Below are 24,693 nucleotides of genomic sequence, written 5' to 3'. Positions count from 1 at the left end.
AGCCACGAGGAAGCTTTTTAATTAAGTTATTAATTTGATATAGTTAATCCCATCAGTGTGGTTATTTACAGGAGACACAGAACTCAGAAGGGAATGGGAGCTTCAAATTATTACTAAACACACACAAAAAGTGTTGTGTTTAATTTATTAAATTGGGGGGAAAAAAATTTAAGCAGCATTTTGTGCGTGTGTATGAAATTATCAAGTGTTCAAACTGAACATGTCAACAGCTCCAAGACACAAAACGGACAAAGATGCATAAGTTTGGTTGAGCTTAATTCAAAGACACATCTTGTCCAAGCACACACACACACACAATCGTCCATACATGCCAGAAACCAAACAACAAAAATTTAATTTAAAAAAATAGCCAAAAGTTCTATGTACACGTAACTGTTAATATGATCCCGAACCCTGATGTACAACATTCACTCCCAAAATAAGATCTTAAGCGTCAAGCTACAGTGGTCACAGTAGTTTTAAATAAAATGGCTCCTTTTCAATAAATAAACAAGTTCCGTTATAAACACAGTACGATTCACATCTTTTGATTCGTCACAATTTAAAAAACAAAAAAAATCCTCTCCATCAAGCAGCCGCTTTGCTCCCATCCTTAAAATAATTAAATGGGTCGACAAACACTTGTGGGTGAAAACGCTCCTGAACTCAACCCGTTGTCGCACACACACACACACACACACACACGTTATCCCTCTGCTCGCTGCACCGCGTTAGCCAACAAGAAACCAAGATAGAAGACTTCAAACCCCCCCCCCCAGCTTAAAAAAACAGACTAAAGTCAAACTTGGGTCCACATTTCCTTAAAAGCGTTCACATCCCTGATTCAGCAGATAAATAAAAATCTAAAGCATTTCTAGTCATACAATGAGGGCTGTTTCCTTTTTTTTTTTAAGTGGGGAAGCAGTTTTCAAAATGTTTCAGCCCCTTTAGTGGAAAGAAGTGCAGGAACTAACAAATAGATGAGGAAAAAGGACTGGTTCTCCTAGAAGTCACTGTGGCCTAGAGAGGGACAAACAAAATGAACGGGGGGGGGGGACACTTACAACATACGGAGAAAAGAAGCCGAGCAGCACACTGATTCAAGATTTTGTCTCTCAATACTTTTACACAAGTCCATGCTTTTTTTGGGTTTTTTTTCCGCCTCCTCTTTTCTTTCCTCCAAGACAAGCAGCTTCAGAACTTTTTGGGGCCCCAAGCAGATGCCTGCTTTGGGGTGAGGCCGGTCCCAAAGGTGGGGAAATCCTCTGCACTGCTCATGTCAGGAGCCTGAAAGAATCATGACAAAAACCAAAAAAAAACAAACAAAAAAAAAACCCGTTGAAGCGATTATCTGCGCCGGTATTTTCTGTCATTTTATAGCTCAGACCTCAAAAACTATAATCTGTTCTGATCTGTGACCATTTGGGAAATGATGCTAATGCTGAATTTCACAAAACATTATTTGAATGCTTCACACACTTGCTGTCGATGAGTTCCCACCTTATTCCCTGTTGCGTTCCACGGGGCGTCCCGCACTACAAATCCCTTCGCCGGCCCCCCGCTGCCGTCATCCACTCCTCCAGCGCTGCCTCCTGATCCCCCGTAACGCGACGGAGGCTTCATGTACGCTGCCAAAGTCTCTGTCTCTGTCACACTGAGCATCTGAGAGAGAAGTTTGTGCTCTTTAAGCGACCTTTAAAACTGTTTTTAACCACACGCTCTAACCAACGGCTGCCTCCTAAATTAGCTCAAAACACATTGATGACTGAGTGGTAAATCTGCTATGTTTTGGTGCCGCTGTGTGTGCTTTAAGGTTTACAGGTCACCACGAGGTTTCAGATTTTAATGTACAAGACAGAACGACATCACTACAGGTAAGCTCCTCCTGCTGTTCGTGTTTTAGAAGTGAAGATAAATTTGTCTGACTTACAAATGGTTGGTACAAAACGCTGCTGCGATGGTGTTGCTCAGCAAATAAGAAATGTGTAGCATCTTTGAAAATGTGCACAAAGTTAATGTGAAACTGATCTTACATTGTGTGCCGAACATAAAGTGAAACATTTTTGTCCCCCGCCCTCTGGAAGGTGGATTGCCTCTGTTACTACATTCATGTGCGCAATCAACACTTACAATTCAGCTGTGACCTACATAAAAATGTATGGTGGCCATCCAGGAGTGGCAGATTCAGCCAGGGTGGTGTTGATGATTGCACATGGTCACAATCTAAAAGCGCAAGATTCATATTGAAAAGTATGCCACATGATTTGATTATAAAGAATCCAAAAAGGTATAGTTTATGACTGAATATTATGGAGTGAAAACAGAAAAAAATGGTGACGAGGGTCAAGAAGTTGCTTCAGTTTTGATAAACAATTAATGCAAATTATTGGTCGAGCTAATAGGGTTCTAAAAATGGATAGTTATCACCGCCTTTTATGCTTCGTTACCACATTATAGTGTACAGTCATAGAATGTAACCAGAGAAACACAGCAGAAGGGACGCCAGAGAGATGACAAAATAAATGCTCCATCATGGCATGCGTGCCCGCAGACTTGTCATAACTGAGTTATTCTAATTTTCCTTTTGAGTAATTTATTCATTACTTCTAATATGGCTTAAAACATGAAGCAAATTATTGGTTGATCTATCTTGGGGTAACATGTCACAGAATGTAATGGACACTGACATTTACTTTGGAGGCTAAATTATTCAATTTAATGACCCTATTAACTCAAATAATTTGCATCACTTTTTACCAAAATTGGACCAACTTTGATTTCTGTTTGATTTCTGTACAAACTGAAACTGACCTTTGTCACCATTTTTTGCTGTTTTTACTCCTCTAATTCCAAAACATTCAGTCACAGATAATCCAGAGTATACCTGTTTGGACTCATTATGATCACACAAATAATGTGGTATACTTTTCAACATGAATGGAGCATGTTGACCTCAACCTTTGGATGGCCACCATACATTTGTGTAATCGATGGAATACTGACGCTGGATTGTAAGCGTTGTTGGGACACCTTACTGATTTGATCCAAACTGGCTTCAGGCTCATAGACTAAATTGAGAAACGTCAATTTTATATACAACCCCTGGCAATAATTATGGAATCACCGGCCTCGGAGGATGTTCATTCAGTTGTTTAATTTTGTAGAAAAAAAGCAGATCACAGACACGACACAAAACTAAAGTCATTTCAAATGGCAACTTTCTGGCTTTAAGAAACACTATAAGAAATCAGGAAAAATAATTGTGGCAGTCAGTAACGGCTACTTTTTTAGACCAAGCAGAGGGAAAAAAATATGGACTCACTCAATTCTGAGGAATAAATTATGGAATCATCCTGTAACTTTTCATCCCCAAAACTAACACCTGCATCAAATCAGATCTGCTCGTTAGTCTGCATCTAAAAAGGAGTGATCACACCTTGGAGAGCTGTTGCACCAAGTGTACTGACATGAATCATGGCTCCAACACGAGAGATGTCAATTGAAACAAAGGAGAGGATTATCAAACTCTTAATAGAGGGTAAATCTTCACACAGTGTTGCAAAAGATGTTGGTTGTTCACAGTCAGCTGTGTCTAAACTCTGGACCAAATACAAACACCATGGGAAGGTTGTTAAAGGCAAACATACTGGTAGACCAAGGAAGACATCAAAGCGTCAAGACAGAAAACTTAAAGCAATATGTCTCAAAAATTGAAAATGCACAACAAAACAAATGAGGAACGAATGGGAGGAAACTGGAGTCAACGTCTATGACCGAACTGTAAGAAACCGCCTAAAGGAAATGGGATTTACATACAGAAAAGCTAAACGAAAGCCATCATTAACACCTAAACAGAAAAAAACAAGGTTACAATGGGCTAAGGAAAAGCAATCATGGACTGTGGATGACTGGATGAAAGTCATATGCAGTGATGAATCTCGAATCTGCATTGGGCAAGGTGATGATGCTGGAACTTTTGTTTGGTGCCGTTCCAATGAGATTTATAAAGATGACTGCCTGAAGAGAACATGTAAATTTCCACAGTCATTGATGATATGGGGCTGCATGTCAGGTAAAGGCACTGGGGAGATGGCTGTCATTACATCATCAATAAATGCACAAGTTTACGTTGATATTTTGGACACTTTTCTTATCCCATCAATTGAAAGGATGTGTGGGGATGATGAAATCATTTTTCAAGATGATAATGCATCTTGCCATAGAGCAAAAACTGTGAAAACATTCCTTGCAAAAAGACACATAAGGTCAATGTCATGGCCTGCAAATAGTCCGGATCTTAATCCAATTGAAAATCTTTGGTGGAAGTTGAAGAAAATGGTCCATGACAAGGCTCCAACCTGCAAAGCAATCAGAGAAAGTTGGAGCCAGATTGATGAAGAGTACTGTTTGTCACTCATTAAGTCCATGCCTCAGAGACTGCAAGCTGTTATAAAAGCCAGAGGTGGTGCAACAAAATACTAGTGATGTGTTGGAGCGTTCTTTTGGTTTTCATGATTCCATAATTTTTTCCTCAGAACTGAGTGATTCCATTTTTTTTTTTTTTTTTTTACCTCTGCTTGGTCTAAAAAAGTAACCGTTACTGACTGCCACAATTTTTTTTCCTGATATCTTATAGTGTTTCTTAAAGCCAGAAAGTTGCCATTTGAAATGACTTTAGTTTGTGTCATGTCTGTGATCTGCTTTTTTTCTCCAAAATTAAACAACTGAATGAACATCCTCCGAGGCCGGTGATTCCATAATTTTTGCCAGGGGTTGTATATGCTTGAATACATCTATGTATTAAAGCCTTTATGGAGGTGGTGGACAGATGTATGCCCCTCGTTTTTCCGATTTAGTACATGTAGGAGAATTTTGTAGCAAAATTTACAAAAACATTCAAAATGGCATCCTTCCACATTATAATGCCAGACTGTCCAGTATCCAATTTGTGCAATTCCTGTTAAACTCACGAGGGTTTCTCGACACAATAAGGTGAACACTCGTAAAACAGTTAAACTGAGTTCTGCCTTTTTGAAACGTTTGTGCAGGTGTTCATTTTATTTTGTAACTCCACCCTCAGCCAGTGTCAACTCACATATTCTTCCTCTAGGTTGAGCAGGTGGTCAATGGCGTTTTCAACAGTTTCTGGAAGGCCCGTCACCGTCACTTTGTCCGGTTCATCTGAGCCCGGCTGGGGGAACCGGATGTCCACCTGAACAGGGTGTTATAGTTAAACAGAACCTGAATCATAGAAATTTCCACTTCCATACGAACATCTCACCTTGAACTCCTCCATCAGTTTGCGGATGGCTTTACCACGAGCACCGATGATGCGCGCATGCGTCCGTGGGTCCAGGTGAACATCCTGACTCACCATCTCCTGCAGCTCGGCAACAAGCTTCTCAATGGCCTGATACGCCTCTTCCACATTACGCTCATACCCAGAGATCACAATCACATCCTGAGTCGGAACACAGAGAAGAAGGAAAGAGATTTGGAAGAATGAGAACTGGAGATAAAATTTTTATCCCACATAAGTCACATAAATTAAATAAAAAAACTACACACCTGCTGCTCGTCTCCTTTGTCAGGGAACTGGATGTTGACGTTGTGATCTTTCCTGATCTGGGAGATGACGGCCCCCTTACGTCCGATGATCTTGGGATGGAACCTTGGATCCACAGACATGGTGAGCTTGAAGCTGCGCAGGACCTGTGAAGAGATGGACCAGCAAGGTCCAGTGAGGATTCAAACACAAGCGTCTACTCTGGCAGCGTGTGATAAAGCGTGTACCCGGTCCTCTTGCTCAGCCTGCAGTTCTTTGACCCGCTCCAGCAGACCCTGTTTGGCACGTTCAACATTGGCAAGCTGGCCCGTCACCTTGATCACATCCAGCTGCTTTTCTGGCTGTGGCACCCAGATGTTTACCTGCACAAACAGTTACAAGTCCTTTCAACAACAACAACATAAAAAGATCATTATACGATACAGCTGTGTTCTTTTACTTGAGGCCAAACCAAATGGCCAGAAGATGGTGCCAGAGTTCCTGCTTACCTCATATTCCTCCATCATCTTCCTGATTCCACTGCCCTTCTGGCCAATTATGTAACGATGCAGCTCGTAAGACACCTCAACGTCCTCTGTAATGGGCACCAATGCCTTTGGGGGGGGGCGCAGAGACGGCACCAAAAAATAAGTCAGGGGAGAAACCAAAGTATTCCCCGTAAAGAATTCAACTGCATACCAGCAGGGCAGCTTTAGCCAGTTCACACTTCTCAGCCCGCCCAGAAATGTTGATGATGTCACACTTGTGGGGGACAAACTCCGCCTCTGGACTGATGTCACCATTCTCCTGAAGAGGAAGCTCTTGACCTGTAAAATTACCGCCAAAAGACAGCTTTCAAAAATATGCTTTTTTTCCTTTAGTTTTATGTCCATTCATACTGTTTTATGGCAGATAGAACCTGAATTCCATGTGGTGAACAGCTGTGTGTTGTAGTCCTGACCTGCGGCATTGTCATCTCTCTCTGGGAACTTGATCTGGACCTCGTGTTCCCTGGTGATGTGCTGAATGTGGCAACCTTTGGGCCCCATGACGGCGCGGTGGTGGCGCTGCGGGATGGCCACCTCCATGTTCACCTGGGACTCCTGCTCAGGAAATGGGAAACAAATTGTTGACGCATTTGCCATTTCGTACAGAACAAATCATGTGAGCTGTTACCATGGTAACGGAATGGCTTCACTAAAATAGTTACAGTTCAGTTCGCCCAATATCCATTCTCAGAGCCCGGTGACTCTCACCAGGTCCTCGATAATCTCCTGGATGCGTTTTTTCGCAGCCTCCACGCAGTCCTTGGCTCCTTTCAGAGTGACCCGCTGGCTGTTGACTCCCGTACGAGGGAAGCTCACGGCCACGCCACCGTACTCCTCAGCTAGCTCCCGCAGCACCTGGCCTCTTCGGCACACAAAGTGACGATGATGTCGAATGTCCACGATCATGCTGTCCTCCACCACGTCATCCTGGGGAGCAAGAACTGAAAGTTTAGGATTGGTGTGGAAATTTAAAAATGCATGTAGGATGAGTGAGGCAGTTGAAGTCACCAGGTTTTTGACCAGGCTCTCCAGCTCTCTCTGGGCCTGTCGAACAGACTCCTCTTTGCCTACGATGGTGATCAGTTCCTGTTCCGTGTCATCTGGTGAAGGGAAGATGATTCGAGCCCCCGTCTTGTCTCGTACACGGCGAATATTGGCTCCTCCGCGGCCAATCAGGAACTTGTGGTACTCTGGTTTGGCCTGCAGCTCAACTGTGAAGTTATTGATTTGCTGAAAATGGGAGGAAAAGTGGAATATCTCAGCTTTAGTCTTCTCCTGTGAGACTTGTTCTTACTCAGCAATTCTTCTCATCACCCTCCCAATCCTACCCACCTTTTCTTCAGCCTGCTGGAGAAGCTGTTTCTTGGCCCGCTCCACCTCAACAGCAGGGCCTTTGATGGTCACTTTGTCTGAACCAGAGCCCTCAGAGGGAAAATGGATGTACACGCCGCCACAGTCTTCCATGATGGAGCGCACGAGCCAGCCCTTTGAGCCAATCAGAGAGTTGTGCAGCTTAGCTGGGATGGTTACCTCCGTCTCCTTAATATTGGCCTGGAGGCACGAGGGAGTGACCAAGACGTATCAGTCGGGGTACATTTTACAGAGACCTAACTAAAGTACAACTTTTACCGGAAAACATTTAGTTGTCCCTGAGCCTGGTTCTGCTGGAGGTTTCTTCCTGTTAAAAGGGAGTTTTTCCTTCCCACTGTAGCCAAGTGCTTGCTCACAGGGGGTCGTTTTGACCGTTGGGGTTTTACATAATTATTGTATGGCCTTGCCTTACAATATAAAGCGCCTTGGGGCAACTGTTTGTTGTGATTTGGCGCTATATAAAAAAATTGATTGATTGATTGATTGTTTTGCATCAGTTCACAAGATCATGAGTAGGGTTGGGTATCGAGAACCGGTTCCTTTCGGGTATCGTTAAGAAATGATTTGATCCACCGACATCAATAAGATTTTTGCTTAACGATTCCCTTATCGGTCCTTCAGAGTGGCCATTGTTTTTGGGGGTGTTTTTCAGGAAAATGATCATTTCTCTACATTGATTACAGACCCTGCAGCGTGGCTTTGCTTTGAACCTTGAACCAATCGAAGCAGTGATTCGCAGATTGAAGCAGTGCTTCAATCTATTGCTTCGTTGGTTCTTTTTTTTTTAATGCTTTATCTTAATTTTCCCCAGCTAAAACCCTAAAGAGCATACGTCTGTGAGTATTATTCACCTTTTTTCATGTTAAACCGACCTGTTATGCTCTTCTGAAACAGTTGATAGATGTGTCTTATAACTTAAAAATGGGACCGATTCTAACGCGTTAGCATGTCTATGGCATTTTCAATGTTAAAGTTAACATTAAGCAGTTGCAGCTGTCAGCATATTCGGGTGCATTTGTTTTCTGTATAATAAGTGTTTGTTGTCATAAAAGAGTCATATGTATTACAAATTGTAATTTGTTTTTAATTTATTTTTTATTTATTAATAATAATAGCAACCACAACAATAATAGTAATAATAACTAATCTAATGATTAGTTATTATATACAATTTTAGAGAAACAAACAAAGAACCTGAATAAAAACACAAATATTAAAAAACGTAAATTTGAAAAAATGTAAAGTGCCTGTAAATAATAATACATTTTTATTTTGGGAAAGTATTATGAACATGGATGTTTATCAAACAGTGATAGGCAAACTTTTGTCAAAACTTTTTGTCAAAAATTTTGTCTTAAATCCAGACTTAAGATGCATCTTTTTCCAGCTATGTAAAAGTAAAAATTGGCTGCACCCTGTTCTGTACCATTTCCTTTGATTGTCATGACCACAAAACTATTATGGTAAGTAGATAATTTACTTACTACTGGCCTTTTTTTTTTTGGAACTCTATGCAAATAAAATTTCCCATATCAAAATCGTGAACCAACAAGAACCGTTTCACTGCTCAAGAAAATAACTGCATCTCTAATGCATTATTTTAATTTGGAGATACCTCAACAAAGGCAGACATAAGAATTTTTTTATTATTGTATTATTGTTCTCTTAAATCCCTGAAACTGTCAGACTTGTTTGTTCTCTCACCAGCTCTCTCTGAATGGCAATGATTCGGTCTTTGGCTGCTTCACAGTTCACCTTCTTGCCCGTGATGATGATCATCTCAGAGTTACTGTTTTCTGTCGGCAGGTCGATCTTTGTGTTCGTCTCTTCACGAATCTGTAAGTAAAATAGTTATGTTATTTTGAGCCTGTAACAATTCTAAGCACTGAGCAATAATTCTGAGGACTTTTAATTAAGATGATAGTGAATGAGGTTTTACTTTTAAGTGTATTTTGATGGTAATACTTTTGCACTTTTACTTGGCGGTAATGCACCAACAGATTTGTCAATCACCATTAGAGTTGCAATAAGGGGGAGATGCTAACTTAACATTAATAACTTCTAACATTACTTACATTATCTGTTTGCTGTCAAACATTAATAGTATAATTGTATAGACTCATGGATACTATGACATTTATTAACATTACTTAAACTGTGCCAGTGCAGACAGAAACAAATTCTGTTTTTCTTAAAGCTCATTATGAAACTGGCAGCCACCACATTTTTCATAATTGATGGGAAACAGTGCTAATTAACTGTTGGGATATAAAGCAGCACAAAAAAATTCAAAACAGAAAGACAAGACAAGACAAATGGCTGTCTGCCATAAGAATGAAGGAGGACAGAGGTCACTGGAGTCTATCCAAGACTTTCACTGGTGGTGAGTGGAATACAAGTTGTTAAATGGTGGATATTTCTCGAACAATTTCATATTTAAATAAATATGTAAGCAGTTGTGGACTGGACTGAGCAGAAACATATTATTTTACATGCAGTCACCACATAACTACATAAACTAAACGTCTGCATCTATTGATAGTTCTCAATTTTTTTTCTCAGATTTTCTAAACAGAGCTGCACTTATGTGATGATATATCAATATGACACACTGTACCAAACATTAACTCTGGTGTACCACTCAGCACGACACAAAAACAACAGGCATTATGCATATTCAAAACATTAATTGCACTATAATTATTTAATATAACAGTTGTACTTCGAAGTCTCACCTTTTTTATATTTGCGCCACCTTTGCCAATTATGTTTTTATGAAACTGTTTTAAGATGGGAACAGACAGTGAGAAGCTGTTCTCAATCTACAAAAGAGACGAGAGAGAAAATAATGTGAGAGAGTTGCACTCATTAATTTTTAAAATCTCAACAGTGAGGTACCTACCAGCTCAGCAATGATTTTCTGGAGGAACTTGGCACATTTCTCCACCTCGTTCTTCGGTCCTCTCAGCTGCACAATGTCACTCTTCTGTGATGGGTCGGGAAAATTGATAATGACCTAGAAGTCAACAAGATCGTGCACACGGCTGAATCAAGACAACAAAAGGACAAACTGCATCAATGATACTTTGATGAATGTGGGACAGGGACGTTTCACCTCAGGGAACTTGTCTCGAACTTCTTTGATCTTTTCTCCCTTCTGGCCGATGATTGTCCGATGGAACTTCTGGTCCACAATCAAGTCTTTGGTGCGTTCGTTTTCCTGGAAAATGTTAAAAGTGAGGCTCTCTGGCTACTTTGGGATCTGTCTACAGAACTTTTTGTTTTAGTTTGTGTCAACCAGCAGAATGAAAGAAAGAAACAACCTAAACTTTGACCCCATTCTTACCATTCTCTGGACCATCTCAATGAGTTCTCTACGTGCCAGCTGCACTCCCTTTGGGTCTCCCTCGATCCGGACCAGGCTACTTCGTTCTGAATCCTGGGGAATCCGTACCAACACTTTGTACTGTTCCTTAATCCGATTGACTGGAAGCACAGATCATCACGACTATCTGTTTAATTAATTGTATTGATTTGCACCTGCGCCTTATTTTCGGCTGAGCTCTACTCACTGTTGGCTCCGTTTTTTCCAATGAGGTGTCTGTGGAAGCGCTGGTCTATAATGACTTCGGTGTAGTCCATTCTGACCAGCTGAACACAGAGGGGCAGGTTAAGATTTGACATGTGTATATATATAAATTATCCCCAGCTGGCCGATAGACCCGAGGAACACCCTCCATCTGTTAAGGCGTAAGTCACGTTTCATATCAACACTGGCAAAGAGTTGTGAAATCTGGTCCATTTACAGGGAACAATCTTAATGTTCTTCCCACTAAGTTTCATGTGTACACCTCCAGGCTTCTTGAGCCACCAACAGATCAAATGTGGAAGTGTGTTTACATGTGCAGCTATTGAGCCATATGTCAGATTTACAAAAATCATGCACCGTTAGATTCCTTGGAGCAAGTTGGGTAATGACTATTTCCACCATATCATATTGTATTCCATATGAAAAAGTTAAAAAAAAAAAAAAAAATTAAATACTATGTCCAGCCTTCATGCAAATTGGCACAATCTTCAGACCACACTTCATAATTCCTGTCATAGTTAGTTGAGGAAGGGAGGGAGAGAGGTCACATCTTGACCCCAGAACCCTCAACATGATGAAGCCCCCCCCCACCACTACCAAAAAAAATGTCACTTGCAACTCACACATCATAGTAGACTGCAGTTTTATCAAACAGACTGTTGTATTTTGTACTAACCAAGTTCTTGATGATTTCCTGTATCTGGGCCTGAGCCTGCTCCACTTCTTCTGTCGGACCCTCCAGACTGATGCGCTCCTCACCATCTGTAAATTCTATATGAACCTACACAGACACACAATGATGAAAAACTGGTCTTTGTCCAAATAAAATTAAAATATCTTCTGCATCTTAATCGCACCTATTCTGGTGGGGTTTTTTTTGTTTTGTTTTTTTGGAGCCTTATGTAGGATTTGTGTTCACTTCCTGTTGCTTCAAATTTGTCTTTTTGCATCTCTTTCTTACCCGTGGAAGCTGCTGCGTGATCCGCCCGATGTTCTGTCCTTTCTTGCCGATAATGAAACGATGCAGCCAGGCTGGAGCCGTTACCTCCACCACCATCACACTCTTCGCCTGCACGGGAACAAACGGTGTAGCACAAGATCTACGAGATGATCCATATCCAGCTAAAAATGCACCTCCATCCAGACCACACCCCAAATCCCTCCCAAACTCCTGCTCACCTTGGCGTAGACCTGTGTGAGTGCAGGTCCCAGCTTATCAGGCTCCCCTCTGAGGATGATGGTCTCTGAGCCAGAGTCCAGAGGAGGCATCTCCACAGAGACGCCTGTGGTCTCCAGTATCTCCTGCAGAGTGTTGCCTTTTGGCCCTATGATGTACTTGTGCTGTGACTTCTTCACTTCCACAGAGATGGTGGTGGTCTTCCTCTTCTGTACAAGAACATTATTTCTTTTCACCAATTTGTCAAAAATACTGCAAAAGCATCATATCATCAGTCTTGAACGGCATCGCTCCAACATAAGGTCAGTGAAGGAGATGGAGTGATTGAAAGTGATAAGATGACAGAGCAGGAAACCTGATGGGAAAATATTGGTTTTACCTCGCGTTCATAAATGCTATTAGCATTCTCATCCTGTTGTTCTCTGTTGAAATCCAATTTTCTCTGCACATTATCTCCGGTTTGCCCGTCAACAGCACCCATGTGACATGTGAACATCTCTTCCTCTCCACGGCCTATCTCTCTATCATCTGCCCATTTTATTTACGCTTCTGTGAAGAACGGGAATTTACTTGGAAATCAAAGATAAAACCCCCCCATGGACTGTTTGTCTGCAGGGATTTAACTTTTCTTCAAAAATACACTCTGGCACTCTGACAGCAGAAGAAACTGATTTTGAAAGGCTATATTCTAAAAACAGAGAGAATAAACAATCCATTACTACCTCTGCCTGCCAGCAAGATAATATTTATATTACCATTTGTCTCTTAGCACAATGGAGCAAAAACTATCTAGCTGATTGTTGTGAAAATTGGTGGATGTGTGGAGCACAGGACAAGGAAAAACCTATGAAATATTGGAATGGATCCAGAACAAAGTGGCAGGATCCACCCCTAACACACACACACACTTCAATAGTGCAAGAAATATAATGGAGAAAGGGGGGAATCTGGCATATTTATAGCAATGGTATCCAAGAACGTAGGTTTTAGTGAAGATTGGGAGATGGGTTTGTATCCAATAGTGAAAAAAGTGTTTTGTAACGGGTTAAAAAAAAAAGGCATATCTTAGGAAAATGGACAAAAGTTTGTGTTTTGTGTCACTCTAATCTTAATTGAAAAGCCTGAAAATGGTCAAATCTTTGTTGTCACTGGGGTAAAATAAATACATTCCTTTGTGAAACAAACGAAGAAGTATAAAACCCTACCAGGAGATAATCCATTTAAAAGAAACAATAGTCTTCTGTCTGTAATCCCAATTCAGTTGTGCACTGATCTTAAAATGGGAATACAGGCGAAGCCTTAGCCAACAATTTCTTTAACGCAATCAGCTGTGAGGTATATATTCAAGTCAAGCTGCAGCACCTTGTCTTCGTAGATGGCTCGAATGCGGCTGAGGGCCATCGCGACGGCTTCCTTTTCCCCGGTGATGACGATCTCATCTTTGGGCAGGCTGGGCGGTGGGATGCTGATGCGGGCGCCCGTCTCCTGGCTCAGTTCCTGCACCAGTCGATTGTGAGCACCGGCGATGAAGGGGTGGAAGGCCTTCTCCAGGGACAGACGCTCCACCGCACGCTTGTCCTGGTGAGATTGAGGAGACGAGACAAGGACATCGCCAAAGAGACAAGGAGACGAGACAAGGACATCGCCAAAGAGACAAGTTAAACTATTGACTGTAGGATTCAAAACTATTTTAACCAGTGAAGGAGGCAGTTCTGCCCATTTAAAAATACCTAACGGATTAATTTTAAGTATAACAGTGAATTGGTGCTCGAGTCCGTTTGGTTTTATTAAAACCACTTTTGTGAGTCCCAGTTCACCTGTTCAGCGGAGATGAGGAGGATCTCGTGGCGAGCCTTCTCGATACCCTCCTTGGTGCCGGTGATGCGGATGTTGGCGCTGGGGTCATCTGGGCGAGGAATGGCAATCTTAGTAGCGGTCTTCAGTTCAAGTTCCTGCAGCTTCTCGCCATTCTTTCCAATAACAAAACGATGGTGCTCCTTGGGGATGGCAACTGTAGCTGAGGCCTGGAAAAGTATTAAAAAGAGATGGACCTGTTTTAGTGAGGAAGTGACTGAAAAAGTACATAATGCAATAAATCTGGTGGTTGACACATCAGCCATTAGTGACATAGATCTCTTTGCATGTTGACGTTAGGCCATTCAGTTGGTAAAAAAAAAAATTGTATTCGACCTTCCAACAAGGACATGTTTCTCTGCGCTTTTGTGTATCAATAGCTGCAGCTCAGCTAAACAAGTGGATCTCAGTGCGGCAACTAAAGTGAAAATCAGCACGTTTGTTGCTGAAGCCCAGAAAAGTCACCCCTGGGAGCTGACAGACATTTTTAACTCAGCTTTTCAACCTAAACCATCCTGCCTGCACAGCTAGTATTTGTCTAACAGCAGCTAATTCTATTGAGCCTTGGGTATCTTTATGTCGAGTTATCCTCACCTGTGTCTGCAGTCGGGCCACAATCTCTTTGCGAGCCTTCATGACAGAGTCCAGTTTTCCGGTGACCATGATGGAGAGGCCCTGGTCTTTGGCCAGGGACAACTCAATGTGCGCTCCAGTCCGCTGCATAATATCCAAGCAAACTTTGGCTTCCTCGCCTTCCCCAAACTGGCTGTTGTCCTTGTAACGACGCTCCTCCAGGGGCACATGGAACACCTACACATAGCAGTGTTCAGGAGGGCCAAGTCTCAAATTTGGGGAAGCACATCTCACAAACCAACTACAAACTACAAAAAAAAGAAGATAAAGCCTAATGACATTGTAACCTGGTAAAAATGAAAGAATGGTAATTTGAATGTTGACTGATTTGTACACTGTACACAAATTTCCAAGATGGTGTAGTATTGGAAGCTGTCTTAGCAAATAGACCAAGATGCGGCCCCTTATATACAGAGGACAACACCAAATTAAGTTGTTTTTGGTGGACAGTGAAGATGTTAGTGTTTGAGATCAAAATGTGAAATACAGAACATAGGCTAGAATGTAAGGTTGATTTCTTGGCATTTACACAAACTTAGATTAAACATGAATTTTGCAATTTTTGTATCAGGCCCTCAATTTTTAGGGAGAGCAGAACTCACTTGCCATGCATGCAATGTCTTAAGTCCCGTGTCCAAATACAATTATTTTTTTCCGTGAGTGGCAGTGTCTCCCCTCAAATTGGTCTAAATAACAATGGAGCGCAAGCAGCTGCCTCCAGAAAAAGTGCCGCACTCAGCGTCTTTTTGAAGAGCCCACCGCTTTTTCTGTGGCTGCTCTGAGCGCTTTAAGTTGAAAAACCCTGACCTTTTCAGAGAGGCACTGTGACATCACTGCAATGTCTTTTCAATCAAGGAATTGGACACAGCAAAGCTTGTCAGACTCACGGTAAAAGACATTTTTCTTTCTTTCCTTGCCATTTCTGGCTATAGTCAGCTGATATGACACACAAAATCACAAAAGTGACAAAAAACCTCATCTGTGATAGCAGATTGGACAGACATCATGCTCCTGCTGAGGGTGAGTGCTTTTTAATTGCAGTACCATTATAAGATAATCATTAATTGTTTATTGTTGTCATACAAACAACCACATCAGAAGCACTTTGTCCTTTTAAACACTGAGATGAGATGTGTCCTCTTGGTATTTTTCTGCCAGAAAAAAAACCCTATATAGACATAGGACCTTAAAGATGTTTAAGAAATATGGTTGCTGAAAAACATTCGAGGGAAATAATATTTACTCATGTTTGTTTTGGAGACCTGCATGCCTGCATTTGTAAGTATACAGGTTGACTACATCCAAACCACAGAAGACATTATTAGAGAGTGATACTTTTTCACAATTAACTTGTGGAGACAACTTTCGTTTTAACACATTTTTTGCACATTTGTTTGTTTTCCCTGTGTCGATCCACAGTCAGTGCAACTCTGAGCCTGGTAGTGTATGTAGGTGGTGACTGACCTGGGTGATGACAGAAGCTTTGATGGGCCTGATCTTACTTCCCCAGGCTGGAGCTGGTTCTCCTGCTTTCTCACCTGGAGTTCCTTTCTCCGGCAGTGGAGGGAAGGCTTCCAGGTATGTGGGAATATAGGCCTCATCCTCTGGAACACAGCCTGTCCCAGTAAGACAACGATAAAACCGCCATGTATAAACAGACAGCGGGTAATTCCATGGCAACGGAATTACAATCACAGCAAATTTTTAACAATAAGACAAAATATGGTCATTGTAATTCTGTAGCCGTAGAATTGCACCGAACAACGTGGCATCTGATTGTGGCCTGGTAAAGGGAGAACTAATGACAAAAACACTTTGGTGGAATTCAGACAACAAACGAACCACATGAGCAAAAAAATGCATTTGAAATTTTTTTTTTAAATGACAATCTGGATTTGCCTGCAAACTAAAAATGCCTCAGGGTAGATCAGCAGAAGCAATCGGACATTACCTGTAATCTCCTGATCCTTGAGACCGCTGCGATGCTCTGCAAAGCTTTCTGGAGTCAACACTGCCACCGAGCTCATGGTTCGAGACTTATTCCACTATTCCGCTGACACACAGGGGCAGAGAAGTTTGCAGTGGAAAAAAAAGTACATCTATTAATGCTGCTCTCCCACTGACTGGGTTGTCCTTAGGAATATTTTTAAAGCTTGCTTTCTCCAAGCCCCAGAAGAACAGTGAGGCCTCTGTGGCATCGCTGCACGCTACACCTGAAACGCGCCAATTAACAGTATACAAACACAGCGGCGAAAAGCCTCTGGGAAGAGTTATTACGAGTCACACCCCTGAGATGTGCCTTGTAAAACACAATCGGAGGATCATGTTGCTTTTATATTACGAGAGCAACAGAATAATAATCTAAAAGACAAATGCGCACGATAAACCCAATCTGCGATCCAGGAAGTGCATGCGTGCAATCACTTCAATAGTTTAACTTTAATATCTCTGACAACCAAGATGTTCTGTCACAACACAATTGTTTTTCATTTTATGGCAAACCTGAACTTTTCATGCAAGTTTAGACACAAACTTTTTAATAGTTTAATTAATGTACATTGCAGGTCGAAAGCATATTAACTGTCACAGTACATTAGGTGTTCGATTGTTAAAAAAAGAAATAAACATTAATAGATTGCAAAAATGCAACGTTAAGCTGCACAAGAGGGACACACGTTGTGCAAAGTGGGCAGAGCTTACCTGCAAAAGGTCAATTGCCAGAGAGTCCGTCCAGTTAGTAGCTACCGAGGGCACTTCAGTGCGAGTGTGTGGTTCAGCTCCTGGGGGCAAACGAAAGAACAGAGAGACGCGCGTCCTTGTGGAGTGAACAGTAACCGTGGAAATCAGACGGCTTTCCAGCACGGAGGTTGGCTTACTACAGTAAACACCTACACCGCACTGCACCTCACGCTGGATCCGATTCCCCTGCCTCCTCTGTTCTGATTTCCCCCCAGCATCTCTCTTCACTCGTGTCCTTTGAAACAAAGACACACGATAGCTATTTTGATGGTTTAGCCTTAAATATGCAACCATTTTCAAAGCTGTATAACTGGATAGGTGAAGTTATAATTACTTAATGGAGAGTGTTCCTGGGCGCTGCTGGGTCCGCAAAAACATTCTGATATATGAAACCTGGTTGGGAATCTAGGTTACATAATACACTGACACATGGCAAGACATCATTTCACAATTTTGTCATAAGACAGACTTCTGCACAGCATGTTGGGAAACTTGTGCATGTGGTGAGTTCAAGTGCTTTCGTACAGAATCACAAAAAGAGCTTCACATGGCAGTTTTGAAGTATATAGACTGGAAATATAATAAATTTGCTATCTAGAAGTAATACAGCCTACTGGTCTTTACCGTTTTGTTTTTATACTTTTATTCCCTCCCCAGAGTTTTTGAAACTATACAGAACTGATCAGATTGCTCTTACGTTTTAGAACTGCCAACTCCAGTCTTGATATACTTGTCCTCAATTCCTAATTCCTTTGCTCATTTCCTTCCAGGCAGGGACACACAGGGAGTGGTAGATTCTTGTTTGCCTCAGTGCCTATTTGCCGACTTACATACTACGTCACCAAATATAGGACTAAATAACAGAATAGGAAATTACACAATGGGATGAGACCTAAACTATACTGCCAATTATTCATGGCAACCGAGAAACTTTGACACCCTTTGAAACACGCAAGCTTTCAACAGTGTTTTACATTCACATGAGAAGTGGATACATTTTTGGCCATGGCTACAGAGATCGGAGGCGGAATGCTTCTGATTGACTGATTGTTGTCACATGACAACCCTCGTGCTGTCCTATTCATTAACATTCATTAACCCAAAGGGACTTGAAATTTTTCCTGCTGTGTACTCAAATGTTTGTCACTCAGTATAGTTCCTTCTGTACCTGTAGAATTTGTGTTTTGGGATACGTCTCCCATACCTGTAGCCACTTCGTACATTTCTGTTGATTACATAGCCATTTAGCATTTGGTTACAGATGACGTTATGCAACCCAACATCAGAAAATGCTTGGCTAATATGGAAAATGCAAAACAGTCTGAATTAAAGGTTAACTTCATTTGTTAATATACATCTATTCCTGCATTTAAGACCTGCAACACCTTGCAAAAAAGTTGAGATGGAGGCAATTTATTCTAAATATAAACACGATCGGGCTGTATAGCTTGTCTGTTGAAATCAGCTGGTTTGGTATAGTCTCGAGTTTGCTTCTGAGCCAGCTGATAACTATCATTGCCTGGCATGATGAGATTTACAACAAGCAGGCCTGAAATGAATCATTGTACATCAAATTGGCTTTAATGATGAGTCTGAGCCCTTTGAAAAGTGACCAAATGACATGTATTTATACTGAGTTCGGCGATGTTTTCACCAACCAAAAACAGCCACCAGAGGGTGCTGGGGTAATGCCCAACCTGGAGAATAGGCTTCTGTGGTTTGGAAAGTATGATGCCCAGGCTGAGCATGGGGGTTTCAGCGGAAATCATTTTAAGCAAGTTATGTCATTTAAGTGTCACCAATGGGTTAGGGTTTTCCGTGACTCCTAAACCCCCATACCCCATACTCCGTGCAGGCATTAGTTATTCCCTGTGTGGTTGTGGTGGGAGAAATTGTGTATTGTACAACTTTTGGTTGTTGCATCACCAATTATACAGCTTCATAATGATGTGGCAGACAGGAGGATCTGTAGTTTGTCAAAAAGGCACATGGGAAACGTGAGCCTAGATTTGGATTTGGCATGAAGCTGTGAATGATACAATGGGCAATTCAATTTTCAGTTTTATTAATTTATATAGTGCCATCTCATGACAGAGTCGCCTGAAGGCGCTTCACACAACACACAATTCATAGCAGCACAAAGTGAATTAAAAATCGAAAAAGGCACAGTAAAAAGGTAAAACATAGTAGAATAAAAAGAAATTACAAAACAAACATAAAAACATAATAAATTAACAATAAGACAGTCTAAAAAAGTGGGTCTTCAATCTTGATTTAAAGTCTCCACCGTGTCGGACTGCCTTATAGATGCAGGTAGATCGTTCCAGAGAGTAGGGCCACGGTAAGAGCTCTCGACCCCACAGACTTTTTATTCACCCTTTGAACATACAGACGTCCTTGTGCCTTACGAATGCAAGGGCCGCACCGGTACATAGGGCTTGACCAAGTCTGCCAGGTAGGAAGGAGCCAGTCCATGAACAATTTTATAGACCGGCATCATGACTTTAAAATCCGATCTGGCAGAAACCAGAAGCCAATGAAGGGATGCCAGAATGGGTGTAATGTGGTCAAACTTTCTACTTTGTGTCAAAAGTCTGGCAGCAGCATTCTGCACTAATTGCAGACCTCTAATGCTGGACTGCAAAGGATGACATCAATCAATCAATCAACTTTTTTCTTGTATAGCGCCAAATCACAACAAACAGTTGCCCCAAGGCGCTCCACATTGCAAGGCAAGGCCATACAATAATTATGAAACACAGTCTACGTCTAAAGCAACATAACCAAGGGATGGTCCAGGGTCACCCGATCCAGCCCTAACTATAAGCCTTAGCGAAAAGGAAAGTTTTAAGCCTAATCTTAAAAGTAGAGAGGGTATCTGTCTCCCTGATCTGAATTGGGAGCTGGTTCCACAGGAGAGGAGCCTGAAAGCTGAAGGCTCTGCCTCCCATTCTACTCTTACAAACCCTAGGAACTACAAGTAAGCCCGCAGTCTGAGAGCGAAGCGCTCTAATGGGGTAATATGGTACTACGAGGTCCCTAAGATAAGATGGGACCTGATTATTCAAAACCTTATAAGTAAGAAGAAGAATTTTAAATTCTATTCTAGCATTAACAGGAAGCCAATGAAGGGAGGCCAACACGGGTGAGATATGCTCTCTCCTGCTAGTCCCCGTCAGTACTCTAGCTGCAGCATTCTGAACCAACTGAAGGCTTTTTAGGGAACTTTAGGACAACCTGATAATAATGAATACAATAGTCCAGCCTAGAGGAAATAAATGCATGAATTAGTTTTTCAGCATCACTCTGAGACAAGACCTTTCTGATTTTAGAGATATTGCGTAAATGCAAAAGGCAGTCCTACATATTTGTTTAATATGCGCTTTGAATGACATATCCTGATCAAAAATAACTCCAAGATTTCTCACAGTATTACTAGAGATCAGGGAAATGCCATCCAGAGTAACGATCTGGTTAGACACCATGCTTCTAAGATTTGTGGGGCCAAGTACAATAACTTCAGTTTTATCTGAGTTTAAAAGCAGGAAATTAGAGGTCATCCATGTCTTTATGTCTGTAAGACAATCCTGCAGTTTAGCTAATTGGTGCGTATCCTCTGGCTTCATGGATAGATAAAGCTGGGTATCATCTGTGTAACAATGAAAATTTAAGCAATACCGTCTAATAATACTGCCCAAGGGAAGCATGTATAAAGTGAATAAAATTGGTCCTAGCACAGAACCTTGTGGAACTCCATAATTAACTTTAGTCTGTGAAGAAGATTCCCCATTTACATGAACAAACTGTAATCTATTAGACAAATATGATTCAAACCACTGCAGCGCAATGCCTTTAATACCTATGACATGCTCTAATCTCTGTAATAAAATTTTATGGTCAACAGTATCAAAAGCAGCACTGAGGTCCAACAGAACAAGCACAGAGATAAGTCCACTGTCCGAAGCCATAAGAAGATCATTTGTAACCTTCACTAATGCTGTTTCTGTACTATGATGAATTCTAAAACCTGACTGAAACTCTTCAAATAGACCATTCCTCTGCAGGTGATCAGTTAGCTGTTTTACAACTACCCTCTCAAGAATCTTTGAGAGAAAAGGAAGGTTGGAGATTGGCCTATAATTAGCTAAGATAGCTGGGTCAAGTGATGGCTTTTTTAAGTAATGGTTTAATTACTGCCACCTTAAAGGCCTGTGGTACATAACCAACTAACAAGATAGATGATCATATTTAAGATTGAAGCATTAAATAATGGTAGGACTTCCTTGAGCAGCCTGGCAGGAATGGGGTCTAATAAGCTGTTGATGGTTTGGATGAAGTAACTAATGAAAATAACTCAGACAGAAACAATCGGAGAGAAAGAGTCTAACCAAAATACCCCGGCATCACTGAAAGCAGCCAAAGATAACGATACATCTTGGGATGGTTATGAGTAATTTTTTCTCTAATAGTCAAAATTTTTGTTAGCAAAGAAAGTCATGAAGTCATTACTAGTTAAAGTTAATGGAATACTCAGCTCAACAGAGCTCTGACTCTTTGTCAGCCTGGCTACAGTGCTGAAAGAAACCTGGGTTTGTTCTTATTTTCTTCAATTAGTGATGAGTAGAAGATGTCCTAGCTTCACGAAGGGCTTTCTTATAGAGCAACAAACTCTTTTTCCAGGCTAAGTGAAGATCTTCTAAATTAGTGAGACGCCATTTCCTCTCCAACTTACCGGGTTATCTGCTTTAAGCTACGAGTTTGTGAGTTATACCACGGAGTCAGACACTTCTGATTTAAAGCTCTCTTTTTCAGAGGAGCTACAGCATCCAAAGTTGTCTTCAATGAGGATGTAAAACTATTGACAAGATACTCTAACTCCCTTACAGAGTTTAGGTAGCTACTCTGCTCTGTGTTGGTATATGACATTAGAGAACATAAAGAAGGAATCATATCCTTAAACCTAGTTACAGCGCTTTCTGAAAGACTTCTAGTGTAATGAAACTTATTCCCCACTGCAGGGACATGGATCAAAAAGTACCCCAAGATTCCTCATTTTGTCCATATGATGTATAATGTGATGCACAATTCCCAGTTTCTCTATTCATGTCCACATAAGCTTTTAATTCACTCAGAGCTGTCATGGGTGTCTTGGTGGCTTCCCTCACTCGACCCCTTCCACCAAAATCACTCAATTTTTGAGAACTACCTACTTGACACAGACTTACCGAACAGTACCATACTGTTTGTATTTATTTGTAGCTTGGGTTCATACAATTTGGGGTGGAGAAATTTGCATTTTCCATATTGTCCCAACCTTTTATGACTTGGGGCTCTATTCATTGCAAGAGAAGATTGAAACATTTTGTCCAATTATTTCAAGACATTTTTCAAAACACTCTCTCTCTCTCTCTCTCTCAAAAAAAAAACAACAAAAAAAATTGTTTCGAAACCGGTTCAAAGTTGTGAAATCGCCATCTGTAAAAGTTTGAATTGCATCCAGTCGCTGCAGTTGGTGAACACAATGTACTGTGCACTGGAAAGAAAATCTTCAAATGTCAAAAATGCTCCTGCTGCGGCAAAACAATAAAAGCTTCACTACCCGACACACGGTTCGAAGCTCCTGGACCAAGCGGAACACTAGCTTAATGATGAGCTGCATGGTTGGTCCATAATGAGACGAGAAGCAGAACCAAAAGAATCCAGTCATGCCGTGGCTGAGTTTGCTGAGCGAACACACACCGCTGTCCCTCAACCTCGACCGGAGATGATCAGGAGCAGGGACTTTATGATAATCGGCTAAGAAAACAAGCCAGGCGGCTCCAGCTCGCTAGCTCCAAGGGGCTAATGCTGCTAGCTGGTTCTCGCAACACACAAACCGGCTTCCGAAGCTGGATACGTTTATCTCCACTTACTTAAAGTATAGAGATATAAATAAAATGCGCAGATTAATGAAATACAAGCATCCTACCTTACAAAGAGAAAATATGGCAGAGGGCGTGTGTTTGACAGGTGACGGTGTAAACACAGATGTGATTGGTCCACAAGCATTTCCTCTGTCCGCGGAGTGATACTGACATGCACTGCGACTCGCGGTCAATCAAGACATTGCCGCAGTGTCTTTGCGCAGCAGGAACAGCCAAATAAAATAGATCCGGCTGATGTTTTCCCCATTCTACGATTTTATCCCACGCTTCTTTAACAGTGTGCTCTTATGGTTCGTTCCCGTGTCACACTAAAAAAAAAAATTCCCGTCTGAACGATGAGTGACCGTAACGCAGCAACGTTTTCATCCATCAGAGTGGCTGGATCTACTTCTCATTCATAATGCTCCACACGCATCATCGTACAACTTTTTTTTTTTTTTACCTTGAACGACTAAAGTATAATAAAAATTAAAAAAAAAAATAAACTCAATCGGATCACAAGTGGTTTCCGTCTGAAACTTAAACTGGCAGACATGTTTATTTTTCACACATCTGTATAGTTTGCAACAAGCAAGTTGATCTGAGCTCACATGAACGCACGCCCCCAGGTGGACATTTTAGGTACCGACTGATTTTATTTTATTTAGTAAGTTCAATGTAACTACATAATATAGTAGGGCACTGCAGTCTCGTTTAAACCATTGCGGGATTTGACTACTTTTTGACATCGACTCCCGTTGTGCAATATATACAAAGCATAACTTCACATGGAAAACTGTTTTGTTTTCGGCTGCAATAACCAAAACAGTTACGAAAAGTGTCTCTTTTTATAAACAAACCGCAAAGCATGTCCACTTTCCCACTGCATTGTCACTTTTTCTTTGCGTTTTCAATTTATTTGCGTGTAATTTACCCAAAAACACTAAGAAAATGCCGTGGTTTTTTTTACCCCAGAAGTAGAGAAATTACGTCATATGCATCATATCCATATGAAGTAGTTTTGACGTAATCCTTCAAAGCGTGTATATAAATTGAAATCTTGATCCACAATCTGGATTAGGATCCGGATCGCCTCCAAAATTGAATGGAGCCTTCCATGGCCAAATATTTATCTGTGGTGAAATTTGGTGAGAATCTGTGAAGTAGTTTTGATGTAGTCCTTCAAAGACTATAAAATGAAACTTAAGCCAGATCCAGATCACCTCCAAAATTTGCCAACCCCCCCCCCCCAAAAAAAAACAAAGTACCTACAAAAGTAATGTGGATTTGGAATTTAAACCTCCTCTCAAAATATTCCATGGACAATGATGGCC

At 41.3% G+C, this 24,693-nt stretch overlaps 1 protein-coding gene across 3 annotated transcripts; it reads right to left on the bottom strand.

Annotated features, from left to right (window-relative positions):
• Positions 1-341: 341 nt before the first annotated feature.
• On the bottom strand, positions 342-23,572 carry hdlbpb (high density lipoprotein binding protein b). Of its 3 annotated transcripts, XM_034164739.1 has the most exons (28): positions 23,425-23,572; positions 17,418-17,497; positions 16,669-16,770; positions 16,182-16,333; positions 14,679-14,894; positions 14,048-14,254; positions 13,593-13,808; positions 12,233-12,439; positions 12,015-12,122; positions 11,730-11,834; positions 11,037-11,115; positions 10,811-10,950; positions 10,580-10,684; positions 10,367-10,480; positions 10,200-10,286; positions 9,169-9,300; positions 7,426-7,644; positions 7,102-7,323; positions 6,802-7,020; positions 6,507-6,648; positions 6,245-6,372; positions 6,055-6,159; positions 5,794-5,928; positions 5,569-5,712; positions 5,282-5,461; positions 5,096-5,212; positions 1,501-1,662; positions 342-1,287 (listed from the first exon to the last, which is right to left on the bottom strand). In XM_034164739.1, exons 3-28 carry the CDS (start codon positions 16,742-16,744, stop codon positions 1,195-1,197), a joined length of 3,810 nt encoding a protein of 1,269 aa, XP_034020630.1. In that variant the 5' UTR covers positions 16,745-16,770; positions 17,418-17,497; positions 23,425-23,572; the 3' UTR covers positions 342-1,194. The 3 variants fall into 3 exon arrangements, with proteins under 3 accessions (XP_034020630.1, XP_034020632.1, XP_034020629.1); XM_034164741.1 differs by lacking the exon at positions 23,425-23,572 and having other exon boundaries at positions 1,484-1,662; positions 17,418-17,696; XM_034164738.1 differs by lacking the exon at positions 23,425-23,572 and having other exon boundaries at positions 17,418-17,696.
• Between the last annotated feature and the right edge of the window lie 1,121 nt (positions 23,573-24,693).

Source organism: Thalassophryne amazonica, chromosome 23, assembly GCF_902500255.1.
Source record: "Thalassophryne amazonica chromosome 23, fThaAma1.1, whole genome shotgun sequence".
Taxonomy (NCBI): Eukaryota; Metazoa; Chordata; class Actinopteri; order Batrachoidiformes; family Batrachoididae; genus Thalassophryne; species Thalassophryne amazonica.
This window is presented reverse-complemented; position numbering and strand designations above follow the sequence as displayed.

Coding starts and splice junctions, on each gene's coding strand:
- hdlbpb (XM_034164739.1), bottom strand. CDS start 16,744: ATGAGCTCGGTGGCAGTGTTGACTCCAGAAAGCTTTGCAGAGCATCGC. Junction 7,324..7,425: donor TCCAGCAGGCTGAAGAAAAG/GTGGGTAGGATT, acceptor TCCCATTTTCAG/CAAATCAATAACTTCACAGT. Junction 6,160..6,244: donor TGGCTAAAGCTGCCCTGCTG/GTATGCAGTTGA, acceptor CCCCCCCCAAAG/GCATTGGTGCCCATTACAGA.